This window comes from Bubalus kerabau, chromosome 1, assembly GCF_029407905.1.
Source record: "Bubalus kerabau isolate K-KA32 ecotype Philippines breed swamp buffalo chromosome 1, PCC_UOA_SB_1v2, whole genome shotgun sequence".
Lineage (NCBI taxonomy): Eukaryota > Metazoa > Chordata > Mammalia > Artiodactyla > Bovidae > Bubalus > Bubalus kerabau.
The window spans coordinates 93,673,234-93,700,272 of NC_073624.1; the positions used below are offsets into that span (position 1 = coordinate 93,673,234).

Consider the following 27,039-nt stretch of genomic DNA (forward strand, 5'->3'; position numbering starts at 1 on the left):
GGGCGCCCAGTGCCTTTGTGAGAGACGCAAGTCCTGTGTCAAGGGCTTTATTGGTTTTTCTGCGTAAACCAGGGAGTATCAACCTCTCTCTCTCTTTCACTTTCTTATTGTCGCCTCCGGACCGCCATGTCCTGGTCCGTTAAAGGACCCCAACAATTAGACTGTATTTTTATTTATTAATTCATTCATATTCATTCATGAATATTGAATCAAGATGATTAATGGAAGAGGAGTGGTAAGAAAGACAGTGATCTTCACTTGGTTGAGGTTACTGTCCAGTTATAAGTTAATGTCTTGGTATTTTAAGCACTAAAAAAAAAAAAAAGAAAACCTCAGTGGGAAAAGGCACAAAATTACAGTTACAAAATAAATAAATCTTGGGGATATAATGTACAGCATGGTGACTATAGTTAATAATACTGTATTGCATATTTGAAAGTTGCTAAAAGTACAGATACTCAAAGTTCTCATCAAAAGAAAAAAAATCTGTAACTGTGATAGATGTTAACTTGGCTTATTGTGGTGATCATTTCTCAATACATGCAAATACAGAATCATTATGTTGTACACCATAATATTGTATGTGAAATATGCTTCAATTTTTAAAAGGAATAACCCAGTAGAGAACTAGGTTATAGTTTCTATTATCCTCTATAATAAAAGGACCAATGAATAGTTTGTACCCTATAAAACTGAGCAATCTAGCTTGAGCAATCAGCAATTTTTTATTAGTATATGAAGTAAGTGATATTCACACAGTCAAATCCAAAGAATAAGTGTAAAGTTATCTGGTTAATTCAGGTTATATCAACAGCTAAATCAGATAGTCCAGGTAGACAAGGAGTCTACTTTGGAACCTAAATTACTTAAGGGTTGTAGTCTACATTAATGAAAAGAAGTCACAATGTTCTCAGCTCCCCTTCATGATGTGCAGAGTAGAATCAGCCTGAGTAGGTCTAGGATTATGGGATGATGGGAGTGGGGTTTGCATATGTAGTGTGTCAGTGCAATGAGAACTTCTAGATGTACAAGCTGAGTCTAAAAAAGGCCGAGAAACCAGAGATCAAATTGCCAACACCCACTGAATCATAGAAAGAGCAAGGGAATTCCAGAAAAACATCTACTTCTGTTTCATTGACTTTACTAAAGCCTTTGACTGTGTGGATCACAATGAGCTGTGCAAAATTCTTAAAGAGATGGGAATACCAGACCAGCTTACCTGTCTACTGAGAAACCTGCATTCAGGTCAAGAAGCAACAGTTAGGAATGGACATCAACCAATGGACTGGTTTAAAATTGGAAAAGCAGTACATCAAGGTTGTATATTGTCACCCTGCTTATTTAATTTGTATGCAGAGTACATAATTTGAAATGCTAGGCTGGAAGATTCAAAAGCTGGAATCAAGATTGCCAGGAGAAATATCAACAACCTCAGATATGTAGATGATACCACTCTAATGGCAGAAAGTGAAGAGGAACTAAAGAACCTCTTGATGAAGGTAAAAGAGGAGAATGAAAAAGCTGGCTTAAAACTCAGCATTCAGAAAACTAAGATCATGGCAACTGGTCCCATCATGTCATAGTAAATAGATGGGGGAAAAGTGGAAACAGTGACAGAAATTATTTTCTTGGACTCCAAAATCACTGCAGACAGTGACTGCAGCCATGAAATTAAAAGAGGCTTACTCCATGGAAAAGAAGCTGTGAAAAACCTTGACAACATATTAAAAAGCAGAGACATCACTTTGCTGACTAAGTTTCATACAATCAAATCTTTGGTGTTTCCAGTAGTCATGTACAGATGTGAGAGTTGCACCATAAAGAAGATTGAGTACCAAATAATTGATGCTTTTCTGTTGTGGTGTTCGAGAAGACTCTTAAGAGTCCCTTGAAGAGCAAGGAGATCAAACCAGTCAATCCTAAAGGAAACGCTGGATATTCATTGGAAGGACTGATGCTGAAGCTGAAGCTCCAATACTAGGGCCACCTGATGCGAAGAGCCATCTCATTGGAAAAGAGCCTGATGCTGAAAAGATTGAGGGCAGGAGGAAAGGGGGTAAGAAAAGATGAGCTGATTGGATGGCATCACGGACTCAATGGACACAAGTTTGAGCAAACTCCGGGAGACAGTGAAAGCCAGGGAAGTCTAGTGTGCTGAAGTCCATGGGGTAGCAGAGTCAGACATGATGTAGTGACTGAATAACAATAGCATGGTAATTATCTTCTTAGTATGAGCAGTGACACCTAATTGAGCAAAATAAAAGGAACTGTACTACGAAGTAATGGTTCTGCTTTTCATCATTCAGCAAACACTTGTTGAGTATGTGTTATGTTGAAGGCACTGTGCTGGTCTAGAGATATAAAGATAAAAGTAGCTCCCTACCCTCAAATAATTTAGTCTCTTTAGGGGAAGACTGAGGGCAGGAGAAGACAATATAAAGTCAAAAGTACTAGAGTAAGATAACACAGTTTGCTATGGAAGCACAAGCACAAGTTCAGTGTAATTGCTCAGTCATCTCTGACTGTTTGCAAACCCATGGTCAGCAGCATACCCAGGATTTTCTGTCCATCACCAGCTCCCAGAGCTTACTCAAACTCATGTCCATCAAGTCGGTGATGCCATTCAGCCAGCTCATTCTCTATCATTCCCTTCTCCTCCTGCCTTCAATCTTCCCCAGCATCAGGGTCTTTGCCAATGAGTCAGTTCTTCGCATCAAGTGGCCAAGGTATTGGAGGTTCAGCTTCAGCATCAGTCCTTCCAATGAGTATTCAGGACAGGTTTCCTTTAGGATTGACTGGTTGGATCTCCTTGCAGTCCAAGGGACTCTCAAGAGTCTTCTCTAACACCCCAGTTCAAAAGCATCAATTCTTTGGTGCTCAGCTCTCTTTATGGTCCAACTCTCACATCTATACATAACTACTGAAAAAACCATAACTTTGACTAGAGGGACCTTTGTTGGCAAAGTAATGTCTCTGCTTTTTAATATGCAGAGACATATTAGTTGGTCATTGAATGGTTTGCCTTGGAAACGACAGATATCATTCGGTCGTATTTGAGACTGCATCCAAGTACTGCATTTCAGACTCTTCTGTTGACCATGATGGCTACTCCATTTCTTCTAAGGGATTCCTGCCCACAGTAGTAGATATAATGGTCATCTGAGTTAAATTCACCCATTCCAGTCCATTTTAGTTCACTGATTCCTAGAATGTCGACGTTCACTCTTGCCATCTCCTGTTTGACCACTTCCAATTTGCCTTGATTCATGGACTTAACATTCCAGGTTCCTATGCAATATTGCTCTTTACAGCATCAGACCTTGCTTCTATCACCAGTCGCATCCACAACTGGGTATTGTTTTTGCTTTGGCTCCATCCCTTCATTCTTTCTGGAGTTATTTCTCTACTGATCTCCAGTAGCATATTGGGCACCTACCAACCTGGGGAGTTCCCCTTTCAGTATCCTATCATTTTGCCTTTTCATACTGTTCATGGGGTTCTCAAGGCAAGAATACTGAAGTGGTTTGCCGTTCCCTTCTACAATGGACCACATTCTGTCAGGCCTCTCCACCATGATCCGTCCATCTTGGGTGGCCCAACCAGTAACGCTGAAGAAGCTGAAGTTGAATGGTTCTATGAAGACCTACAAGACCTTTTAGAACTAACATCCAAAAAAGATGTCCTTTTCATTGTAGGGGACTGGAATGCAAAAGTAGGAAGTCAAGAAACACCTGGAGTAACAGGTAAATTTGGCCTTGGAGTACTGAATGAAGCAGGGCAAAGGCTAATAGAGTTTTGCCAAGAGACTGCACTGGTCATAGCAAACACCCTCTTCCAACAACACAAGAGAAGACTCTACACATGGACATCACCAGATGGTCAACACCAAAATCAGATTGATTATATTCTTTGCAGCCAAAGATGGAGAAGCTCTATACAGTCAGCAAAAACAAGACCAGGAGCTGACTGTGGCTCAGATCATGAACTCCTTATTGCCAAATTCAGACTTAAATTGAAGAAAGTGGGGGAAACCACTGGACCATTCAGATATGACCTAAATCAAATCCGTTATGATTATACAGTGGAAGTGAGAAATAGATTTAAGGGACTAGATCTGATAGACAGAGTGCCTGATGAACTATAGACTGTGGTTCATGACATTGTTCAGGAGACAGGCCTTACAAATAGCTGTGAAAGAAGAGAAGTGAAAAGCAAAGGAGAAAAGGAAAGATATAAGCATCTGAATGCAGAGTTTCAAAGAATAACAAGGAGAGATAAGAAAGCCTTCCTCAGCAATTAATGCTAAGAAATAGAGGAAAACAACAGAATGGGAAAGACTAGGGATCTCTTCAAGAAAATTAGAGATACCAAGGGAACATTTCATGCAAAGATGGGCTCAATAAAGGACAGAAATGGTATGGACCTAACAGAAGCAGAAGATATTAAGAACAGGTGGCAAAAATACAGAGAAGAATTGTACAAAAAAGATTGTCACAACCCAGATAATGACGATGGTGTGATCACTCACCTAGAGCCAGGCATCCTGAAATGTGAAGTCAAGTGGGCCTTAGAAAGCATCACTACGAACAAAGCTAGTGGAGGTGATGGAATTCCAGTTGAGCTATTTCAAATCCTTGAATATGATGCTGTGAAAGTGCTGCACTCAATATGCCAGCAAATTTGGAAAACTCAGCAGTGGCCACAGGACTGGAAAAGGTCAGTTTTCATTCCAATCCCAAAGAAAGGCAATGCCAAAGAATGCTCAAACTACCACTCAATTGCACTCATCTCACACACTAGTAAGTAATGCTGAAAATTCTCCAAGCCAGGCTTCAGCAATACGTGAACCATGAACTTCCTGATGTTCAAGCTGGTTTTAGAAAAGGCAGAGGAACCAGAGATCAAATTGCCAACATCCGCTGGATCATAGAAAAAGCAAGAGAGTTCCAGAAAAACATCTGCTTCTGCTTTATTGACTATGCCAAAGCCTTTGACTGTGTGGATCACAATAAACTGTGGAAAATGCTGAAAGAGATGGGAATACCAGACCACCTGACCTGCCTCTTGAGAAACCTATATCAGGTCAGGAAGCAACAGTTAGAACTGGACATGGAACAACAGACTGGTTCCAAATAGGAAAAGGAGTACGTCAAGGCTGTATATTGTCACCCTGCTTATTTAACTTATATGCAGAGTACATCATGAGAAACACTGGACTGGAAGAAGCACAAGCTGGAATCCAGATTGCCGGGAGAAATATCAAACACCTCAGATATGCAGATGACACCACCCTTATGGCAGAAAGTGAAGAGGAACTAAAGAGCCTCCTGATGAAAGTGAAAGAGGAGAGTAAAAAAGTTGGCTTAAAGCTCAACATTCAGAAAACTAAGATCATGGCATCCGGTCCCATCACTTCATGGGAAATAGATGGGGAAACAGTGGAAACAGTGTCAGACTTTATTTTTCTGGGCTCCAAAATCACTGCAGATGGTGACTGCAGCCATGAAATTAAAAGACGCTTACTCCTTGGAAGGAAAGTTATGACCAACCTAGACAGCATACTAAAAAGCAGAGACATTACTTTGCCCACAAAGGTCCATCTAGTCAAGGCTATGGTTTTTCCAGTAGTCATGTATGGATGTGAGAGTTGGACTGTGAAGAAAGCTGAGCGCCGAAGAATTGATGCTTTTGAACTGTGGTGTTGGAGAAGATTCTTGAGAGTCCTTTAGACTGCAAGGAGATCCTACCAGTCCATTCTGAAGGACATCAGTCCTGGGTGTTCATTGGAAGGACTGATGCTAAAGCTGAAACTCCAGTACTTTGGCCACCTCATGTCAAGAATTCACTCATTGGAAAAGACTCTGATGCTGGGAGGGATTGGGGGCAGGAGGAGAAGGGGACAACAGAGGATGAGATGGCTGGATGGCATCACCGACTTGACGGTCGTGAGTTTGAGTGAACTCCAGGAGTTGGTGATGGACAGGGAGGCCTGGCCTGCTGCAATTCATGGGGTCGCAAAGAGTCAGACATGACTGAGCGAATGAACTGACTGACTGACTGAACATATGAGTTGAGGATAAAGGCTTTAGGAGCCTAGAGAAGAGAAGGGACTAGGCTGAGGAGGAATGGGGGCCCATCCAGCAGACTTTAGGTTGAAAGCCTCTAGAATGAGGTCAGGACCCGAGTCTCGCTTCTGGGACAATGCCAGCACAGCGCTCGGTAGAGGTGGGTGCGTAGCCAGGAATGGGGAGAGGTGACACCAAGGATATGTTTGGGGTGTTGTCTCAGGTGATCTCTCTCCCTTGCCTCTCCAGGGTGTTGTGCTGGGGTGTTACTTCAGGCCTGCCGCTCTCTACATCTGGGCAGTGGGGATCCTGGCTGCGGGGCAGAGCTCCACCATGACAGGAACCTATTCCGGCCAGTTTGTCATGGAGGTACGTGCTGCTGTGATTGGGATAGACTAGAGGAAGGGGACGTTGCCCTTTTGTCCCTTCTTAATCCCGTGCCTTCCTGAACCTCTGCAGACTTTTTCTGTTTCCTCTTCCAGATATTCATTCTGTTTCTGTGTTTTCTTCCAGGGATTCCTCAACCTAAAATGGTCACACTTTGCTGACCCGCTCTATTGCCATTGTTTCCGCTCTGCTTATTGCCATCTTCCAAGACATGGAGCAGCTAACAGGGATGAATGACTTCTTCAGAGCTTACAAGTAAAGAGGGAGCTGGGGAAACTCACATCCCGTTGAGTCAAGCGGAACTCTATATTGCCTTAGGTACCAGGCCTAGTGCTGGGTGTGGGGAAAAGTCAGAGGAATAAAGATTTGCAGTGTTAGTCTACAGTGAATTCATTGAAATCCCTGGCATCTGAAAGGCTTGTTCTTTTCTAAGCCTGTTGAATGGAAATTTCAGCTATAGTTACACATAGAACGGAGAAGGCAATGGCACCCCACTCCAGTACTCTTGCCTGGAAAATCCCATGGATGGAGGAGCCTGGTAGGCTGCAGTCCATGGGGTCGCTAGGAGTCGGATACGACTGAGTGACTTCACTTTATTTTTTCACTTTCATGCATTGGAGAAGGAAATGGCAGCCCACTCCATTGTTCTTGCCTGGAGAATCCCAGGGACAGTGGAGCCTGGTGGGCTGCCGTCTGTGGGGTCGCACAGAGTTGGACACGACTGAAGCGATTTAGCAGCAGCAGCACACATAGAACATAAAATTATTGTTCATTAATCCAAGCAAACATTAAATATTGTATAGGACACTGTTGGGTTTTATGGAAATTAAGACAGGACAGATATACATTTTGTAAGGATACCATGAGCATAACTGATGCTAGGTTCATGCTACAGATTTCCACATAACCCTCCAGAATGTTGTGATGACAGGAATAATTTCTCACAGAGTAGATGATACAAGGTCTACGGTTCCCTTTTGGTAACAGTGCTGCTCTCTGGGGTATTACAGGAGATCTGGTCTTATTTTTTATATCTGATCTTATTTTTTTCTTTTGCAGCTTCCCTTTGCTCTCATACCCAGCCTCAAGTTTACGAGCTTGCAGTCGGTGATGAGCAAAGTTGCCAATGGATTGTGAGTGCACTTCTTTTAGTTCCCAAAGATGTGTGGGGCAATGGTGTTCGCATCAAACAGGCCAGTCAGAAAATAAGTCATAGGGGAACTATGTGCTTTAAGAGGTGATTGCTAGAGCTGCCCCCTCAATCTCTGGCTTAGAAAATAGAGACTGCTGGGGACTTTCCTGGGGGCCCAGTGGTAGAGACTCTGCCTTCCTGTGCAGGGGTTGCCGGTTCTACCTCAGGTCAGGGAATCAAGATCCCACATACCAAAGGTCAAATTAAAAATAAATAAACACAACACTGTAAATCAACTACACATCAATTTTAAGAATCAAAAGAAAATAGAGACTGTGAATGTAACAAAGGAAGACAAAAGCACATTTTTTATTTCTGGGGGAAGCTTTTCAGCTTTGAGTGCTTTAACTCTTCAACTTCAGCCACTGAAGGTTAAAGCATCTTAAATCCATATTAAATGATCTTAATGAGAGAGGCATAAGCTAATATCTTTTAAATACAACTCTGAAGGACATGGGCTATTTGAAATGATTTGTTGCATCTCTAGAAACTCATGACTTTGTGCAGTTTTAGGGCTTGTTGCCTTTTTAGGGACTTATATGGTATGGATTATTTGATAGTGGTTTTTTCCCCTCTTTTTCCCTATCATTGTGTAATTTTGGCTCATTTAATCTAATCTGGGACACAAGAAGCACTTTTCAGTTTACTTTGAAATGCTGCTTACTCCTGTCCTGTGACCCCAAAAGACACAGTGTCTTTTTCCATCTGTGGACAGGTTGGCCTATTCCACCAATAACTGTGCTGATTCTTCGGAAAGAGGCTGGAGGATCACAGGTGGTGTCGTGGTTCTTATCATCTGTTCCATCAACATGTACTTTGTCGTGGTTTCTGTCCAGGGTCTAGGGCACGTGGCATTGTACGTGGTGGCTGCAGTGGTCAGCGTAGCTTATCTGAGCTTTGTGTTTTACTTGGTAAGTCCAGCTGGGAGGAGGCAGGGGTGGTTGAGGTGCTTCTAACACTCAGAAAAGAAAGGACCCAAAAGAGCACATAGCGATCTATCTTCAGGTTATTGACACAATTCACATGAAATTGTTATATCAGCTGTGACTAAAGAATATTTTTATCCATAAATCTTCCCTTGATTCCTAAGAGCCATGATTTTTCTATTTCTGTCACTCTGGTTTCCATTCCTAATAATTCCTAACAAGAGAGTGTAGTATGTGTAGTATGTTTGAAGAACTCAAAAAAGATCAGCTGTGTAGAAAGTAGAGAGTAGTAAAAGATGGGGTTGGAGAAGGGAGCTGTGTCGTGTGATTCAAACTTTTGAAGGGCAACACATGTGGGTTCACAGCCCTGCCCAGCTCTACTACTTAATAGCTGTCCAATGACAACAAGGTAAATAGTGATATTCTCACATTGAATTATTCTAAAATTGTTTTAAAATGATGGTTATAAAACACAGCTCCATAGAAAAGGAATGAAGAATTATGTATATGTAGATAATCAAAAATATTAAGTCTAGAGTAAATTATGTAAAAATGATAATAGCAATTGTCTTAGGACGGTGGGATTATGGATATATTCTTTCTCTATTTTCCAGATCTTCTATTGCATTCCTTACATCAATGAAAAGCAGCAATATCAACAACACATCCACCTCCCTATTCTACACAGGTTTCTCTAAAAAACACAGGGTTGAGGATTAGGGACAGCTGAATTTATACTGTATCTGCTACAAAAAGTGACAAGTAGATAGTAAAGTGAGGGTGGAAACCCCCTGCTTACCTTTCCAACACTTACCTAGTTCCCAGGCCAGTATCACCCACAGGTAGGTACTTGATTGGGAAAACATTATAGTAAATATTGAAAAATTATGACTTGAATAGATATATCTCTTCTTTTTTCCCCCTCAGTGAACCATGGGCACACTAAGATTATGATGAGCCTGTAATATAGGGACTTCTCCAAGGAAACCCAAGTAACTGAGTATGGTCTTGACAGAAATTGTTTTAAAAATTCACTGTAGGGAGTTCCCTACTGGCATAGTGGATAGGATTTTGGGCTTTCACTTCAAAGTCCCAGGTTCAAACCCTGGTCATGGAACTGAGATCCTGCAAGCTAGTCGACAAAGCCAAAAAATTAAAAAAAAAATTTTTTTAAGATTGCTGTAGAAGTTAAGGGGATCCTTCCTTGATGTAGATTGGTTATGAAGGTACTGAGTTGTTCTCAGTCAGCCTGAGGTTACAGACATTGCTGAAGACCCATTTTTAAGGCCCAGGACTGATTTTACACTGAATAACTACTGTTTAGTTCAGCAGACTGGTAGTTGTCAGTCAGTCATTCCCCGTATTGTGAGAAATGGTGTAGGACGGAAAAAAAATGGTCATCAGGGACCTTTCCCAGTCAGAGGAAAGAAGCAAACACAAAGCAGTAGGAACAGAAGAAGCTGGTGTCAAAATTAATACGACAGAGAGGTTTGGATCCGAGCAGTGCAGTGTGGACAGTGAGGGGGCTAAGAGTGTTCTCCAGAGAAGTTGGTGAACAGTAACCGTATTTTCCCTTTCAGGGTTGGCAATGCTTCATTGCACTGGGCATGTCCTTCCTGGACTCTGGACACACACGGTAAGCATCTCTAAAGTACTGCTGACCGAAGAAGCCACCAGTGGCTATCCCATGTAAACACTGTCTGCGGTTACCATCAGAGCCAGTGTGTTTATGTGGTTTGCCCTCTAAACATAGCCAGACGTATGTGCTGTTGCACAGACTGCATTTAGGACTCAGCCGTCTAGTCAAGGCTATGGTTTTTGCTGTGGTCATGTATGGATGTGAGAGTTGGACTGTGAAGAAAGCTGAGCGCTGAAGAATTGATGCTTTTGAATTGTGGTGTTGGAGAAGACTCTTGAGAGTCCCTTGGACTGCAAGGAGATACAACCAGTCCATCCTAAAGGATATCAGACCTGGGTGTTCTTTAGAAGGACTGATGCTAAAGCTGAAACTCCAGTACTTTGGCCACCTCATGCAAAGAGTTGACTCATTGGAAAAGACTCTGATGCTGGGAGGGATTGGGTGCAGGAGGAGAAGGGGACGACAGAGGATGAGATGGCTGGATGGCATCACCAACTCAATGGACATGAGTTTGAGTGAACTCTGGGAGATGGTGATAGACAGGGCGGCCTGGCATGCTGCAATTCATGGGGTCGCAAAGAGTAGGACACGACTGAGCGACTGAACTGAACTGAACTGAATTGTTTGTTGGGAGTGACTTTGTTTCATATTTGTTTGAATGATGCCATTACTTTTCTTCCTGAACTCCTAATCTGGGAGCTGGATTAAACAGGACCTTTGAAAACTTGACAAACTCCTTCTTGAAGGAGAAATACCGTATGACATCCCTTGTATGTGGAATCTTAAAACAAATGATACAAATGAACTTAACACCAAAACAGAAAGAGACTCATAGACTTAGAAAACAAACTTGTGGTTGCTGGGGGAAGGGATAATTCCGGAGTTTGGGAAGGTCATGTAAACACTGCTATATTCAAAACACATAACAAGCAAGGACCTATTGTATAACACAAGGAACTCTACTCAATATTATGTAGCAGCCTGGATGGGAGGGGGTTTTGGGGGGGAACAGGAACATGTATATGTATGGCTGAGTCCCTTCACTGTTCCCCTGAAGCTATCACAACATTGTCAATCAGTTATACCCTGATACAAAATAAAAAGTTTAGAGTTTGAAAAAATAAAGGTATACAGTAAAAAATAAATAAAAGGCTGCAAAATACTTTCCTTATTCATACTCTTAGAATTATTTTAATTATAAAACAATAAAATCTCAACTTGGGTGGTTTGACCCATATTAAATATAAAATTATGAGATAATCTACCTCTGTCGGGTTCATGATTCTTTTAACTTATTTTCCTTTTAAATTTCTCAATGGAGGTTAAGAGGTGTGCTGTGCTGTACTTAGTTTCTCAGTCGTGCCCAGCTCTTTGCGACCCCATGCCCTGTAGCCCACCAGGCTCCTCCATCCACGGGGATTCTGCAGGCAAGAATACTGAAGGGGGTTGCAATGCCCTCCTCCAGGGGATCTTCCCAACCCAGGGGTTGAGATTAGAAATGGACAATAAAGAAAAGAAACATTGAGAAATACACTCTTCCCAACAGCTCTTCAGATATATGACACTTGGAGGAGAAGGAACTTGGGGAAAAGGGAAGGAGCTGGCAAGGGAGTGGCAAGGATGCCAGGTCTTGGGCAGTTTAGGATCACAGCATTCGGTGAAATAAATTGCTGTTGTTCAGTTGCTCACTCCTGTCTGACTCTTTGCAACCCCAAGGACTGCAGGATCCAGGGCTTCCCTGTCCTTCATTATCTCCCAGGATTGTTTTAAGTCAGCTTTTTCACTCTGCTCTTTCACCTTAATCCAGAGGCTCTTTAGCTGCTCCTCACTTTCTGCCATAAGGGTGGTGTCATCTGCATATCTGAGGTTGTTGATATTTCTCCCAGCAATCTCAATTCCAGCTTTGATTCATTCAGCTTATGATTCATCATGGCACTTCACATGATGTACTCTACATGGAAGTTAAATAAGCACGGTGATGATATATAGCCTTGAGGGTACTCCTTTCCCAATTTTGAACCAGTCTGTTGTTCCATGTCTAGTTCTAACTGTTGCTTCTTGATCTGCATACAGGCTTCTCAGGAGGCAGATAAGGTGGTCTGGTATTTTCATCTCTTTAAGAATTTTCCATAGTTTGTAGTGGTCCACACAGTCAAAAGCTTTAGTGTAGTCAATGAAGAGAAATAGATGTCTTTCTATAATTCCCTTGCTTTTTCTATGATTCAATGGATGTTGGCAATTTGGTTCCTCTGCATTTTTTAAATCCAGCTTGTACATCTGTAAGTTCCCTGTTCATGTACCATTGCAGCCTAGCTTGTAGGATTTTGAGCATCACCTTGCTAGCCTGTGACACTGAGTGACTGAACTGCCAACATCAGCTGGATCATAGAAAAAGCAAAGGAATTCCAGAAAATATCTATTTCTCTTCATTAACTATGCTAAAGCCTTTGACTGTGTAGACCACAACAAACTGGAAAATTCTTGAAGAGACGGTAAAACCAGGCCACCTTACCTGCCTCCTGAGAAACCTGTATGAAAGATGCAACAGTTAGAACTAGACATGGAACAACAGACTGGATCAAAATTGGGAAAGGAGTACCTCAAGGCTATATATTGTCACCTTGCTTATTTAACTTCTGTGTAGAATACATCATGCAAAATGCCAGGCTGAATGAATCACAAGCTGGAATTGAGATCGCTGGGAGAAATATCAATAACCTCAGACACACAGATGACACCACCCTTATGGCAGAAAGTGAGGAGGAGCTAAAGAGCCTCTGGATTAAGGTGAAAGAGCAGAGTGAAAAAGCTGACTTAAAACTCAACATTCAAAAAACTAAGATTATGGGGTCCAGTTCCATCACTTCATGGCAAATAGATAGGGAAAACATGGAAAGAACAACAGACTTTATTTCTTGGGCTCCAAAATCACTGTGGATGGTGACTGCAGTGATGAAATTAGAAGACACTTGCTCCTTAGAAAAAATGCTATGACAAGCCTACACAGCATATTAAAAAGCAGACACATCACTTTGCCTACATAGGTCCGTATAGGCAAAGTATGCATTTTCCAGTAGTCCTGTCTGGATGTGAGAGTTGGACCATAAAGAAGGCTGAGCACCAAAGAACTGATGCTTTCGTACTGTGGTGCTAGAGAAGACTTGAGAGTCCCTTGGACTGCAAGGAGATCAAACCAGTCAATCCTAAAGGAAATCAACCCTGAATACTCACTGGAAGGGCTTATGCTGAAGCTGAAGCTCCAATACTTTGGCCACCTGATTCAAAGAGCTGACTCTTTGGAAAAGACTCTGATCTGTCATTCAAAAAACAGGATATGTTTTTTGAATGTTGAATTTTGATGAGATTGTTGGATGGCATCATCGACTCAATGGACATGAGTTTGAGCAAACTCAGGGAGATAGTTAAGGACAGGAAAGCCTGGCATGCTGTGGTCCAGGTTGCCAAGAGTCAGACATGACTGAGCAACTGAACAACAACAATAATTAAAATAACTCAAAAAGAATATGCATAAGTAAAGTATTTTGCAGCCTTTTATTTATTTTCTACTGTATATTTTTATTTTATTTTTCAAACTTTAACTTCTAATTTTGTATCAGGGTTTAGCCAATTAACAATGTTAATTGTTTTCAGTTGAACAGTGAGGGGACATACATATACATGTATCCATTCTTCCCCAAACCCCTGTCCCATCCAGGCTGCCACGTAACACTGAGCAGAGTTCCATATGCTATACAGTAGGTCCTTGTCACTTATTTATTTTGAATATAGTAGTGTGTACATGACCTTCCCCTGGCAATGACAGTTTTCTAAGTCTGTGAGTCTCTTTCTGTTTCGTAACTAAGTTCATTTGTATTATTTCTTTTTAGATTCCGCGTATAAGGGATGTCATACGATATTCTCCTTCTCTGTCTGAAACTTACTTCATTCAGTATGACACTCTCTAGGTCCATCCTTGTCTGTAAATGGAATTATCTCATTCTTTTTAATGGCTTTCTCAGCCTTTTAAATCCATTATCTTTTGATAAAAAAATTTACATACCTACTCTGTAAGTTGTATTATGAAACATTAATTGCATTTTCCAAATACTTTTAACATGCAGTCAGTCTTGTTAAGAATCATGCATGAGGATTATCTCTACTAAAGATAAAACAAGATGACCTTGGGACAGCGTTCAGTGTTCAGTGTTGTTTGAGAGCAGCAGATGTCAAGTTGCCAAAGATCCTACTTAATCCAGTTCCCAGGTGAAAAGTTTAAGAAGAAAAATAATGCCATCTTTCAAACAAATATGAAACAAAGCCTTTCCCAACAAACAGTTGAGTCCTAAATGCAGCCTGTGCAATAGCACATACGTTTGGCCATGTTCACACAGTAAACCGTAGAAACACACTGGCCCTGATGGCTACCTGTGGACAGTGTTGACTTAGAATAGCCATGGGTGGCCTCTTTGGTCTCCAGGATTTTGGAGCTGTTTACCATGTTCCCAGAGTCCAGGAAGGAGATGCCCAGTGCAATGAAACATTGTCAACCGTGAAAGAGAAAATACGGTCATCGTTCACCAACCTCTCTGGAGAGTCCTCTTACCCCCCTCATCGCCCACACTGCACTGCTCAGATGCAAACCTCTTTGTTGTATTAATTTTGATACTCAGCTCCCTCTGTTCCTACTGCTTTGTGTTTGTTTCTTTTACCTGACTGGGGGAGGTCCTTGAATACCACTTTTTTTCCATCCTACACCATTCCTTACAATACAGGGAATGACTGACTGGCTAAGAACAACTGTGATAGTCTTCTGAACTAAAGAGTAGTAATTCATTCTAGAATCAGTCCTGGGCCTTAAAAATGGGTCTTCAACAATTTCTATGGCTTCAGGCTGACTGAAAACAACTCAGCAGCTTCATAACCAATTTGTGTAAAGAAAGGGTACCCTTAACTGCTACAGCAACTTTTTTTTTTTTTTTATGGCCATGCCACCTAGTTTGTAGGATCTCAGTTCTCTGACCATGGACTGAACCTGGGACTTTGAAGCAAAAGTCTGAAATCCTAACCACTAGGCCACTAGAAGATGTCCTACAGAAAATTGTTAAAACAATTTCTGTCAAGGCCATACTCAGTTACTTGGGTTTCCTAGATTGAGGGCAGGAGGAGAAGGGGGCAACAGAGGATGAGATGGTTGGATGGCATCATCAACTCAACGGACATGAGTTTGAACAAATTCCAGGAGATAGCAAAGGACAGGGAAGTTCCAAAGAGTTGGACACAACCTAGCAACCAAACAACAACAACTGTCTCTATATTATCAGTTCAGTTCAATTCAGTCACTCAGTCATGTCCGACTCTTTGCAACCCCATGAATTGCAGCACGCCAGGCCTCCCTGTCCATCACCAACTCCCAGAGTTCACTGAGACTCATGTCCATTGAGTTGGTGATGCCATCCAGCCATCTCATCCTCTGTCGTCCCCTTCTCCTCCTGCCCCCAATCCCTCCCAGCATCAGAGTCTTTTCCAATGAGTCAGCTCTTCACATGAGGTGGCCAAAGTACTGAGTTTCAGCTTTAGCATCAGTCCTTCCAAAGAACACCCAGGACTGATCTCCTTTAGAATGGACTGGTTGGATCTCCTTGCAGTCCAAGGGACTCTCAAGAGTCTTCTGCAACACCACAGTTCAAAAGCATCAATTCTTCGGTGCTCAGCCTTCTTCACAGTCCAACTCTCACATCCATGCATGACCACAGGAAAAACCATAGCCTTGACTAGATGAACCTTTGTTGGCAAAGTAATGTCTCTGCTTTTGAATATGCTATCTAGGTTGGTCATAACTTTCCTTCCAAGGAGTAAGAGTCTTTTAATTTCATGGCTTCAGTCACCATCTGCGGTGATTTTGGAACCCAAAAAAATAAAGTCTGTCACCGTTTCCACTGTTTCCCCATCTATTTCCCATGAAGTGATGGGACCAGATGCCATGATCTTAGTTTTCTGAATGTTGAGCTTTAAGCCAACTTTTTCACTCTCCTCTTTCACTTTTATCAAGAGGCTTTTTAGTTCCTCTTCACTTTCTGCCATAAGGGTGGTGTCATCTGCATATCTGAGGTTATTGATATTTCTCCTGGCAATCTTGATTCCAGCTTGTGCTTCTTCCAGCCCAGCGTTTCTCAGGATCAGCTTAATCTAAGTGTACCCATGGTTTACTGGGCAAGAAAAAAGAGGAGATATATTTATCCAAGACCTAATTTCTTAATATTCACTAAAATGTTTTCCCAATAAGTATCTACCCTGTGTCAGACACTGACATGGGGACTAGGTAAGTTATAAAGATGAGAAAGGGATTTCCACCCTCCAGCCTTGCCATTCTCTGTAGCAGATATGGTATAAATTCTCCTGTCCCTAATCCTCAAACCTATGTTTTTTAGAGAAACCTGTGTAGAATAGGGAGGTGGATATGTTGTTGCTTTCACTGCTCTTCATTGATACAAGTAATGTTACAGGAGATCTGGAAAATAGAAAAAAGAATATCCACAATCCCTCCATCGAAGGCAACTACTATTAATATTTTTACATAATTTACTCTAGACTTTTGATAATTTTTTGATTATCTAGGTATACATAATTCTGTATTCCTTTTCTATGTAACTTGTTTTATAACCATCATTCTTTAATAATTTTAGAATAATTCAACAAGAGATTGTCACTATTTACTTATGTTTTCATTGGACAGCTGTTAAGTAGTAAAGTTGGGCAAGGCTGTGAACCCACATGCGCTGCCCTCCAAAGATTTGAAATCACAAGATACAGCTCCATTCTCCAACCCCATATCGTACCACTCTCTACTTTCTACACAGCTGATCTTCTTGAGTTCTTCAAACATACTACACTCTTTTGTTAGAAATTATTAGGAATGGAAACCAGACAGAGTGACAGAAATAGAAAAATGACAGCTCTTAGAACCAAGTGAAAATTTATGGCTAAAAATATTCTTTAGTCACAGCTGGTTTAACGATTTCATACAAATCGTGTCAGTAACCTGAAGGTAGTTTGCTATATGCTCTTTTGGGTCCTTTCTCTTCTGAGTGTTAGATGCACCTCGCCACCCCTGCCTCCTCCCAACTGGACTTACCAAGTAAAAGACAAAGCTCAGATAAGCTACGCTGACCACTGCAACCACCATGTACAATGCCACATGCCCTAGACCCTGCACATAAACCATGACAAAGTACATGCTGATGAAACAGATGATAAGGACCACAATACCACCGGCAATCCTCAAGCCTCTGTCAAAGAATCAGCACAATTATTGGTGGACTAGTCTAACCTGTCCACAAACAGAAAAAGATACTGTGTCATTTGGGGTCACAGGACAGGAGTAAGCAGCATTTCAAAATAAACTGAAAAGTGCTTCTTATGTCCCAGATTAGATTAACTGAGCAAAAATTACACAATGATAGAAAGCAAGAAGAAAAAGAAAAAAAAATCAAATAATCTGTATTAAGTCCCTAAAAATGCAACAAGCCCTACAAGTGAAAAAATCACGAGTCCCTAGAGATGCAACAAGTCTTCTCAAATACCTCATGTCCTTTAGAGATGTCTATAAAAAGTATTGGCTTATCCCTCTCTCATCAAGATCATTTAACATGGATTTAAGATGCTTTACCTTCAGTGGCTGAAGTTTAAGAGTTAAAGCACTAAAAACTGAAAAAGTTTCCCCAGAAACAGAAAATGTACTTGCCCTGCTTTGTTACACTCACCATCTTTATTTCTTTCTTTAATTTTTTAAAACCGACATATAGTTGATTTATAATGTTGTGTTTATTTATTTTTAATTTTTGGTCACACCCTGTGGCAACTGGGACCTTAGTTCCCTGAACTGGGATCCAACCAGCACCCCCTGCACAGGAAGACAGAGTCTCAACCACTGGCCACCAGGGAAGCCCCCAGCAGTTTCTATTTTCTAAGTTAGAGAGTGAGGGGACAGCTCTAGCAGTCTCCTCTTAAAGCACTTAGTTCTCCTATGACTTATTTTCTGACTGGCCTGTTTGTTGCGGACACCATTGCCCCACACTGTTGCAGACTGGCAGAGCAGAGACCAGAACCTGCCCCATGGCTTGAGGGTGCGGCAAACCACGCCTTCGTGATTGTCCTAAAAAGCACACCTAACGGACATACTTGGAGCTGGATTTGCTCTCTGCTCTGCTTCACTGCCTGCCCCTGCATCTGTCCCCATGGAAACAAAACAAGATGTTCCTGATGAACAGCAGAACCTTAACTTTACTCCCTCTTTATGGTGTGCAGATCAAACTCCCCAGTGTTGCTATTCCCTAATGATCTCAATGATATTAAGAATGATCTTAATGATATTAAGAAGAGGTGGCAAGAACACACAGAAGAACTATACAAAAAAGATCTTCACGACCCAGATAATCACGATGGTGTGATCACTCACCTAGAGCCAGACATCCTGGAATGTGAAGTCAAGCGGGCCTTAGGAAGCATCACTACGAACAAAGCTAGTGAAGGTGATGGAATTCCAGTTGAGCTATTTCAAATCCTTAAAGATGATGCTGTGAAAATGCTGCACTCAATATGCCAGCAAATTTGGAAAACTCAGCAGTGGTCACAGGACTGGAAAAGCTCAGTTTTCATTCCAATCCCAAAGAAGGCAATACCAAAGAATGCTCAAACTACCGCACAATTGCACTCATCTCACACGCTAGTAAAGTAATGCTCAAAATTCTCCAAGCCAGGCTTCAGCAATATGTGAACCGTGAACTGCCAGATGTTCAAATTGGATTTAGAAAAGGCAGAGGAACCAGAGATCAAATGGCCAACATCTGCTGGATCATCGAAAAAGCAAGAGAGTTCCAGAAAAACATCTACTTCTGCTTTGACTATGCCAAAGCCTTTGACTGTGTTGATCACCACAAACTGTGGAAAATTCTGAAAGAGATGGGAATACGAGACCACCTGACCTGGCTCTTAAGAAACCTGTATGCAGGTCAGGAAGCAACAGTTAGAACTGGACATGGAACAACAGACTGGTTCCAAATAGGAAAAGGTATACATCAAGGCTGTATATTGTCACTCTGCTTATTTAACTTATATGCAGAGTACATCATGAGAAACGCTGGGCTGGAGGAAGCACAAGCTGAAATCAAGATTGCTGGGAGAAATATCAATAACCTCATATATGCAGATGATACCACCCTTATTGCAGAAAGTGAAGAACTAAAGAGCCTCTTGATGAAAGTGAAAGAGGAGAGTGAAAAAGTTGGCTTAAAACTCAACCTTCAGAAAACTAAGATGATGGCATCTGGTCCCATCACTTCATGGCAAATAAACAGAAAAACAATGAAAACAATGACACTTTATTTTTTGTGGCTCCAAAATCACTGCAGATGGTGACTGCAGCCATGAAATTAAAAGACGCTTGCTCCTTGGAAGAAAAGTTATGACCAACCTAGACAGCATATTAAAAAGCAGAGACATTGCTTGGCCAACAAAGATCCGTCTAGTCAAAGCTATGGTTTTTCCAGTAGTCATGTATGGATGTAAGAGTTGGACTATAAAGAAAGCTGAGTGCTGAAGAATTGATGCTTTTGAACTGTGGTGTAGCAAAAGACTCTTGGGAGTCGCTCAGACTGCAAGGAGATCCAACCTGTCCATCCTGAATCAGTCCTGAATATTCATTGGAAGGACTGATGCTGAAGCTGAAACTCCAATACTATGGCCACCTGATGCAAAGAACTGACTCATTTGAAAAGACCCTGATGCTGGGTAAGATTGGAGGCAGGAGGAGGAGGGGACGACAGAGGGTGAGATGGTTGGATGGCACACAGTGGACATGTGTTTGACTAAACTCCGGGAGCTGGTGATTGACAGGGAGGCCTGGCGTGCTGCAGTTCATGGGGTCACAAAGAGTCAGGTACGACGGAACGACTGAACTGAATGATCTCATGTGACTTCTGCCAATAAAAGTGCGGGCTGAAAGGAGCCATTTTGTCTTCCTGCCATGGAGAGCAGGAGGGCCCCCTCACTCCCAGCTTGCCAAATTATATGCATCTCTCTTTTCATTAAGCACTCATCCCTGTTGCAGGTCTTTATCCCCAGCTGTGCTGGACTTAGCACCACATGTCTTAAGAAGTAGGCTCATAATCCATCTGCAAATTCGCTCATCACCAGCCGCAAGCTTGCAAACGTGAGGATGGGTATGAGAGCAAAGGGAAGGGGCCAAAGAAAAAACTAAGATCAACTGGGCTATGGGGCATCCTTGTAACACCCCAGCGAGCAGCACTGTTAGCAAAAGGGAACCAGGGACCCTGCCTCATCTACTCTGTTGATGATAAAGGAAACAAAGAGAGCAATGCAGGATTCATCTGTTTTTACAGACTGCAACTCTCCTAACCCTCGCCAAGGCTGTTCTGTTGTTCAGATGGCCAAGTTGGGGCCAGGGAGTCTAGTCTGGAAAGTCCTAGAAATTCTAGTCATTTTTGACCTAGGAATCCCTGCAGAACTTTCTGGACACTAGTCTTTCCTACATCCTTATTCCTTTAAAATTGGCTCAGTGCTGAATTTGGGTTTTTTTAACACACACTGTCTTTTATAATAAAATGACAAAAATTTTGTTTAAAAAGCTAATGAAAAAAAGACAAACACCTAATGATCAGCCTGTTGCAATACTTCACTCATAGCCAAACATGAGGATCGTAATAGTGATGAGAAAACCAAAAATGCTTCTAGCTTCTGTAAACCTAAAGGGAAAAATGTAGCAGTGAGTTCACAGAAGGCAGATTTCCCCATAAGCCCCATAATGGAACTTTGAGTGACCCCTCCGCTCCCACTATCCTTACAATATTAGTCCAAAAAGAGAAATATAAGGGTATCTGCAATGGTGATATGAACCCCATCCCATAGAGAATTCCTAGGTCAGAGATTAAAAACAGAGATTAAAGAAAAGAAAAGAAACATTAGGAAAAAGACTCTCTTCCCAACAACTCTCTAGATATACGATCCTTGGAGGAGCAAGGACCTGAGGAAAAGGGAACAGTGGTAAGGAGGCCAGGCCTTGGGTGTTTTAGGATCACAGCACTAAGTAAAGTAATACATTCATTCAAACTTTATCTACTATTACAGACATTCAGGACACAAAGCTGTAAAGTACGGGTCTTATCTCTCAAGGAGTTCACTTGACAAGTGGGATAAACTGACTTACAAATTAATTATAATATACATTGCCACGCACTGGATAACACAGATATGCATGACCAAACACGAGAACATGGGAGATAAAGAGCCAGGAAGAAGGTGGTTCCAGAGTGGTTACACAGAAAAAATAATACTTGAGTTGAATTTTGAAAATTGAAAACGACCTGGGGTTTTGTTTTTATGTTGTTGTTGTTTTGTTGCTAAGTCCTGTTCAACTCTTTGGTGACTCTATGGACTATAGCCCACCAGGCTCCTCTGTCCATAGGATTTCCCAGGCAAGAGTACTGGAGTGGGTTGCCATTTCCATCTCCAGGGGATTGTCTTGACCCAGGGATTGAACCTGCATCTCCTGCTTGGCAGGCAGATTCTTTACCACTGAGCCACCTGGGAAGGACTTTTTTTTTTTTTGGGGGGGGGAAGGACTTTTGTTTTTATACTTGCTTTGAAATCTCACAAAACCTTGATTACTTTCTAGAGAAAAAAAAACCCTCACCTTCCTACAGACAGGAGATTGATGGCAATAGCTGAGCCAATAACTTCTTGCATATCTACGCCAATGATAGCCAACTCCACCATCAGCCACAGAAGGATTCGTGGAACCTAAACATCAAACAGCAGAAAGATATGGTTCTAATTAATCATTTATAAGAACTTCCCCCATAGTTTGGAATTCACATTTTGGCACTGATCCAATAACAGTCCTTCGTTAAACCTGAGGTCTAGAGATGAAGGACCAGAACTCAGCTGCACTTGGCCCCCTGCTGGAGAGGGCCAGGCTGCTCTTTGTGGCAGAGCCTGTGAGTCAGGGTCAGGGCAGCAGCTGATGCCAATTTCTTCTTCTTCTGTTTCACTTGACAGACAAATGGAGTTTCTATTCATTATTTCCACTTAGTTTTTGGTCTGAAAACAATCCTGAAAGTTAGGGGGAAATGAGGATGCTAAGATGGTCAAAATATTGTTCAGGAGACAATAAAAATACTGCCGAAGAAAATATCTATCCTGACCACAGCTGAAGAGACAAAACAAACGTGAAGAGGCTGGAGTCATCCTTAGTGTAATAATACACAAGCAAGTGAAAAACACAGATAGGCAAAGGGCCTCGGGGCAAAGTGATGGGATTGGGTGTCCTATAATAAAATCTGGGATCTAATCTGGTCAAATAATCGAACAGAAAGAAATTTAGCAGTTGCTTGCTCACTGAGGCCAGGAAAAGAAACAACCTCCCGGTATCTACTACCTAAAATATACGTCACAAAAAACAGCCACTAAGATGCATGAAGAAAGAGAAGATAAAACAAAATATAAATTTCCAAGTTGTTTTTTGTTTTTTTTTTAAGAGGCTTATAAGATAAAAAGCAGGTAAGGATACTCTCACAGCCAAGAAAGAAGATTGAACATTTAAGACAAACTGGAGGCAGATTAGTACTTATCTAAAGATCAAGTCAGTTTAAACCTGTCTTCCAGGCATTGCTGTCGTTGTTCAGTCCCTCAGTGGTGACTGACTCTTTGCAGCCCCATGGACTGCAGCACACCAGGTTTCCCTGTCCTTCACCATTTCCAGGAGTTTGCTCAAATTCATGTCCATCAAGTCTGTGATGCCATCCAACCATGTCATACTCTGTCGTCCCCTTCTCCTCCTACCTTCAATGCCTTCCCAGCATCAGGGAAACATGGTTTAGCAGCAAGAGGAGCTACAGAATTTCCCTTGGGATTCCCAGCCCTCAGGGCCACGAGCCCCACATCCGCCACTGTTTCAGTATACAGGGGGCTAGCACAGATCGCAGACACACAGCTGCCTATGACGTGAGACAAGCACTGCTTACCCTGGGGTACTGGCGGTGACAGACCTCAGCCAGATGCAGCCCAGTGGCCACGCCCAGTCGAGCTGCAAGGCGCTGCAGCAGGAGCCCCACGGTGGTGGCCAACAGAAGGACCCAGAGCAGCTGGAGAAGAACAGACCCCACCATTACACTCGTGAGATAACTAGTGGTTTAAGTTTGGTTGTTTGGCAATGTCAATGGGAAACAGTACCCTCAGGAAAGAGCTCCGCTCAGGAATCCAATGACCTGAGTTCTGTATCACATTCTGCACAGAACTTGCTAGGTCACCTTGCACCTTTCTGAGTCTTAGTTTTTCCCATCTGCTGTTTCACTTTTGTTCAAGGAAACTACCTGGGTAAATAAAATAAAACTAAAAACCAACTACATGATAAAATAAAATTTTAAAACAGATCAAAAAGTACTTTTCATCGAAGTGTCAGAGCCAATGAAGTATCAGCATGTAGCGGCCAACACTGATATTCAAGGGGTTGATATCAGCTTTATGGTGATAAAGCTCCCTCTCAACCCTCTTCCCCAGTCACTAAGCTCTACATCAGTTTTCAACACTAATCTCACAAATGGCCTCCCCCACTTTCATGCTTCTATTGGATTGCACTGTGAAAGTCACTTAGTCATGTACGACTCTTGGCAACCCCATGGACTATACAGTCCATGGAATTCTTTAGGCCAGATTACTGGTAGCCGTTCCCTTCTCCAGGGGATCTTCCTAACCCAGGGATCAGGGCCACGAGTTTGAACCCAGGTCTCCCATGCTGCCAGCAGATTCTTTACCAGATGAGCCACCAGGGAAGCCCTCACGCTTCTATTGCCACTTGCCAATTTTTAGAATCATTTTCTTCTAAAATCACTGATGTCTAGGGCTTAATATATAACATTCCCAGACTAGCCACACTGATAACCTAAAATTTTAACTTTTAGAAGGAAATAGGCTAATGGGACACTCCTCTGTCCACCCCCCACCCATTATTTGTAGGATTTATGCAAAAGATCAAACTTGGGTATTATATCTCCATCAGATTCCCCCCAAAATGGGTAACTTGCAAAATCCTGCCACATTTCAGGCTGAAACCTGAAGTTTTGGGAAAACCGCCAAACAGGACTCTTTTGCCACCTGACTAAGACCTGCAGTGAAGAGCTTGGGGAAGGTGAGGTGCCACCCTCATGCCAGGAGGGCTCATCGTCAACTAATCATCAGTGTTTCCCTTGTGTGAATGGAGCAGGTCTCCATGATATTGCTGGCTGGGGGACAGGAGATGGCGACAATTTTTTATGAAACAGAAGACAAGAAGGACAATATGGTAAGTTTCTGTTACTGGCTTAAGCCTAATTCCAAACAAAAATGAGTCAATAACACAAAGCTGTAAATTACCACCTGGCATCTTCTGTTCAGGACCCAACACCGTGGTGGATACCTGAGTGCCTGAGTTCACAGAATAGGATTCTGGAAAGAAGAGAAGAGAGGGAGAGGAATTAGCAAGGACAAATTAAAACAAGTTTCACGACCAGCATTCTGTGACTCTGTATGACCGAGCCCTTACTATGTGAAAAGAATAATTGTTCTACTGAATTAGATAACCTTGGAAATAATCACACTTTTCAGACTATGATTAAGAGATGTTTAATAGAAAAGATATAAAAGTCTTAATCATAGTTTTGCTGGCAACACTTCAAAAGAAAACTGAAGTAAAAGCTATTTCAGGGAAGTGGGTAAGTAGTCTGTAATAAGCATCCACGAGAGACAGTGAGGGACAGCGACACCTGGCGAGCTGCAGTCCATGGGGTCGCAAAGAGTCGGATACGGATTAGCGACCGAACAAGACAACAAAAGCATCCACACAGTGGCTTCGAGGCAATCTCCCAGTCTCTGCCTTTGCCTCCAGATTAACCCAAATATTTAAAAGACTGACTTCCCACCATTTTGATGGGTTTCTAAGGACAGAAATCTATAACTCTCTTTGATCTAACTAACAACTTCTCATATTTCAAGATTTTGGCGGCGGGTTGCGCGGGTGGTGGGCGGAGGGGGGAAGCATCTCATGAGCACACTGGTAGAAGAGGGCCACTGTTTCACAGTCTCACCCTTCCCTGAACAGACTTCAGCTCTAAGGTTTCAGGTCTCATTCCCAACACTTCAACAACTGAGAGAAAGATAAATGACCAGCCCCGCCTCCCCGCACCACCCCCCCCACCCCAGGCACCCCCCGGAGGATAAGGCAGAGTCCACAGTCCACCTGCGCTTCTCTCCATCAGCAATAAGCAGCCTGGGAAGGAGAGCCCGAGGATCACCGGGTTAAGTTTAACTGGGGGTTAGAGCGGGATTATCAGTAAGTCCATTGGGCCACAGATCTATGGCATATTCTCCAGTCAACTCCACCAATAAGGCTAATTTTTTTTTTAATTTTGATCTACTGATTAAGGAATCTACTTCTAAGTCCAAACTTCGAAGGGGAAAGGTAGGTAATATTGTTAACCACCTCCCCTTGAATCCCAGTGACTATCCTACTAAAACACTGAGGAAGCCTCCCCTTCTCTATCGTTTACTAGTCCTTTTGCACGCTTGTACCATTATTGCTTTTGTGTGAACAGTGCTCTACTTTCTTTTTTAGATAATCTAGCGATATATTCCAGAGAAGGCAATGGCATCCCACTCCAGTACTCTTGCCTGGAAAATCCCATGGTTGGAAGAGCCTGGTGGGCTGCAGTCCATGGGGTTGCTGAGGGTCGGACACGACTGAGCGACTTCACTTTCAGTTTTTACTTTCATGCATTGGAGAAGGAAATGGCAATCCACTCCGGTGTTCTTGCCTGGAGAATCCCAGGGATGGGGGAGCCTGGTGGGCTGCCGTCTATGGGGTCGCACAGAGTCAGACACGACTGACAACACTTAGCAGCAGCAGCAGCGATATATTCTGGGGCTTCCCTGGTGGCTTAGCCGAAAAGAATCCTTTTGCCAATGCAAGAGACTTGGGTTTGAGCCCTGGTTGGGAAGATCCCCTGGAGAGGGAGATGGCAACCCACTCCAGTATTCTTGACTGGGAAATGCCATGGACAGAGGAGCCTGGCAGGCTACAGTCCATAGGGTCTCAAAAGAGTCCGGCATGACTTAGTGACTAAAACAACAGCAACAAATTGACATATACTACACCTATTTTGCACCGAAGAATTGATGCTTTTGAACTGTGGTGTTGGAGAAGACTCTTGAGAGTCCCTTGGACCACAAGGAGATCCAACCAGCCCATTCTGAAGGAGATCAGCCCTGGGATTTCTTTGGAAGGAATGATGCTAAAGCTGAAACTCCAGTACTTTGGCCACCTCATGCGAAGAGTTGACTCATTGGAAAAGACTCTGATGCTGGGAGGGATTGGGGGCAAGAGAAGAAGGGGCCGACAGAGGATGAGATGGCTGGATGGCATCACTGACTCGATGGACGTGAGTCTGAGTGAACTCTGGGAGTTGGTGATGGACAGGGAGGCCTGGCGTGCTGCGATTCATGGGGTCGCAAAGAGTCAGACACGACAGAGCGACTGATCTGATCTGATCTGATCTGATACCTATTTTGCAAAATTACAGAATTAAGACCTGAAGGGGGTGTTATATTTCATCTATATTCTGGAGCGTAAAACATACCACCTCTTGCTAAGTTAGAAAACATAATCTTTCATCTCTATAGTCACCAATATCAAGAACTTTGTTATAATTAACAGTATCCATGTCCTTCCTATCAAAGTTTGAGCTACCGGATGATTTCACAAACAGACCTCAACACTGCTGACTA

The 27,039-nt window shown here is 42.5% G+C and overlaps 1 protein-coding gene across 1 annotated transcript; it reads right to left on the reverse strand.

Annotated features, from left to right (window-relative positions):
* Positions 1 to 216: 216 nt before the first annotated feature.
* On the reverse strand, positions 217 to 23,472 carry LOC129653968 (natural resistance-associated macrophage protein 2-like). Its single transcript, XM_055583582.1, has 3 exons — positions 23,247 to 23,472; positions 21,917 to 22,023; positions 217 to 309 (listed from the first exon to the last, which is right to left on the reverse strand). The coding sequence occupies exons 1-3, from the start codon at positions 23,388 to 23,390 to the stop codon at positions 303 to 305; spliced, it is 258 nt and encodes an 85-aa protein (XP_055439557.1). The 5' UTR covers positions 23,391 to 23,472; the 3' UTR covers positions 217 to 302.
* Between the last annotated feature and the right edge of the window lie 3,567 nt (positions 23,473 to 27,039).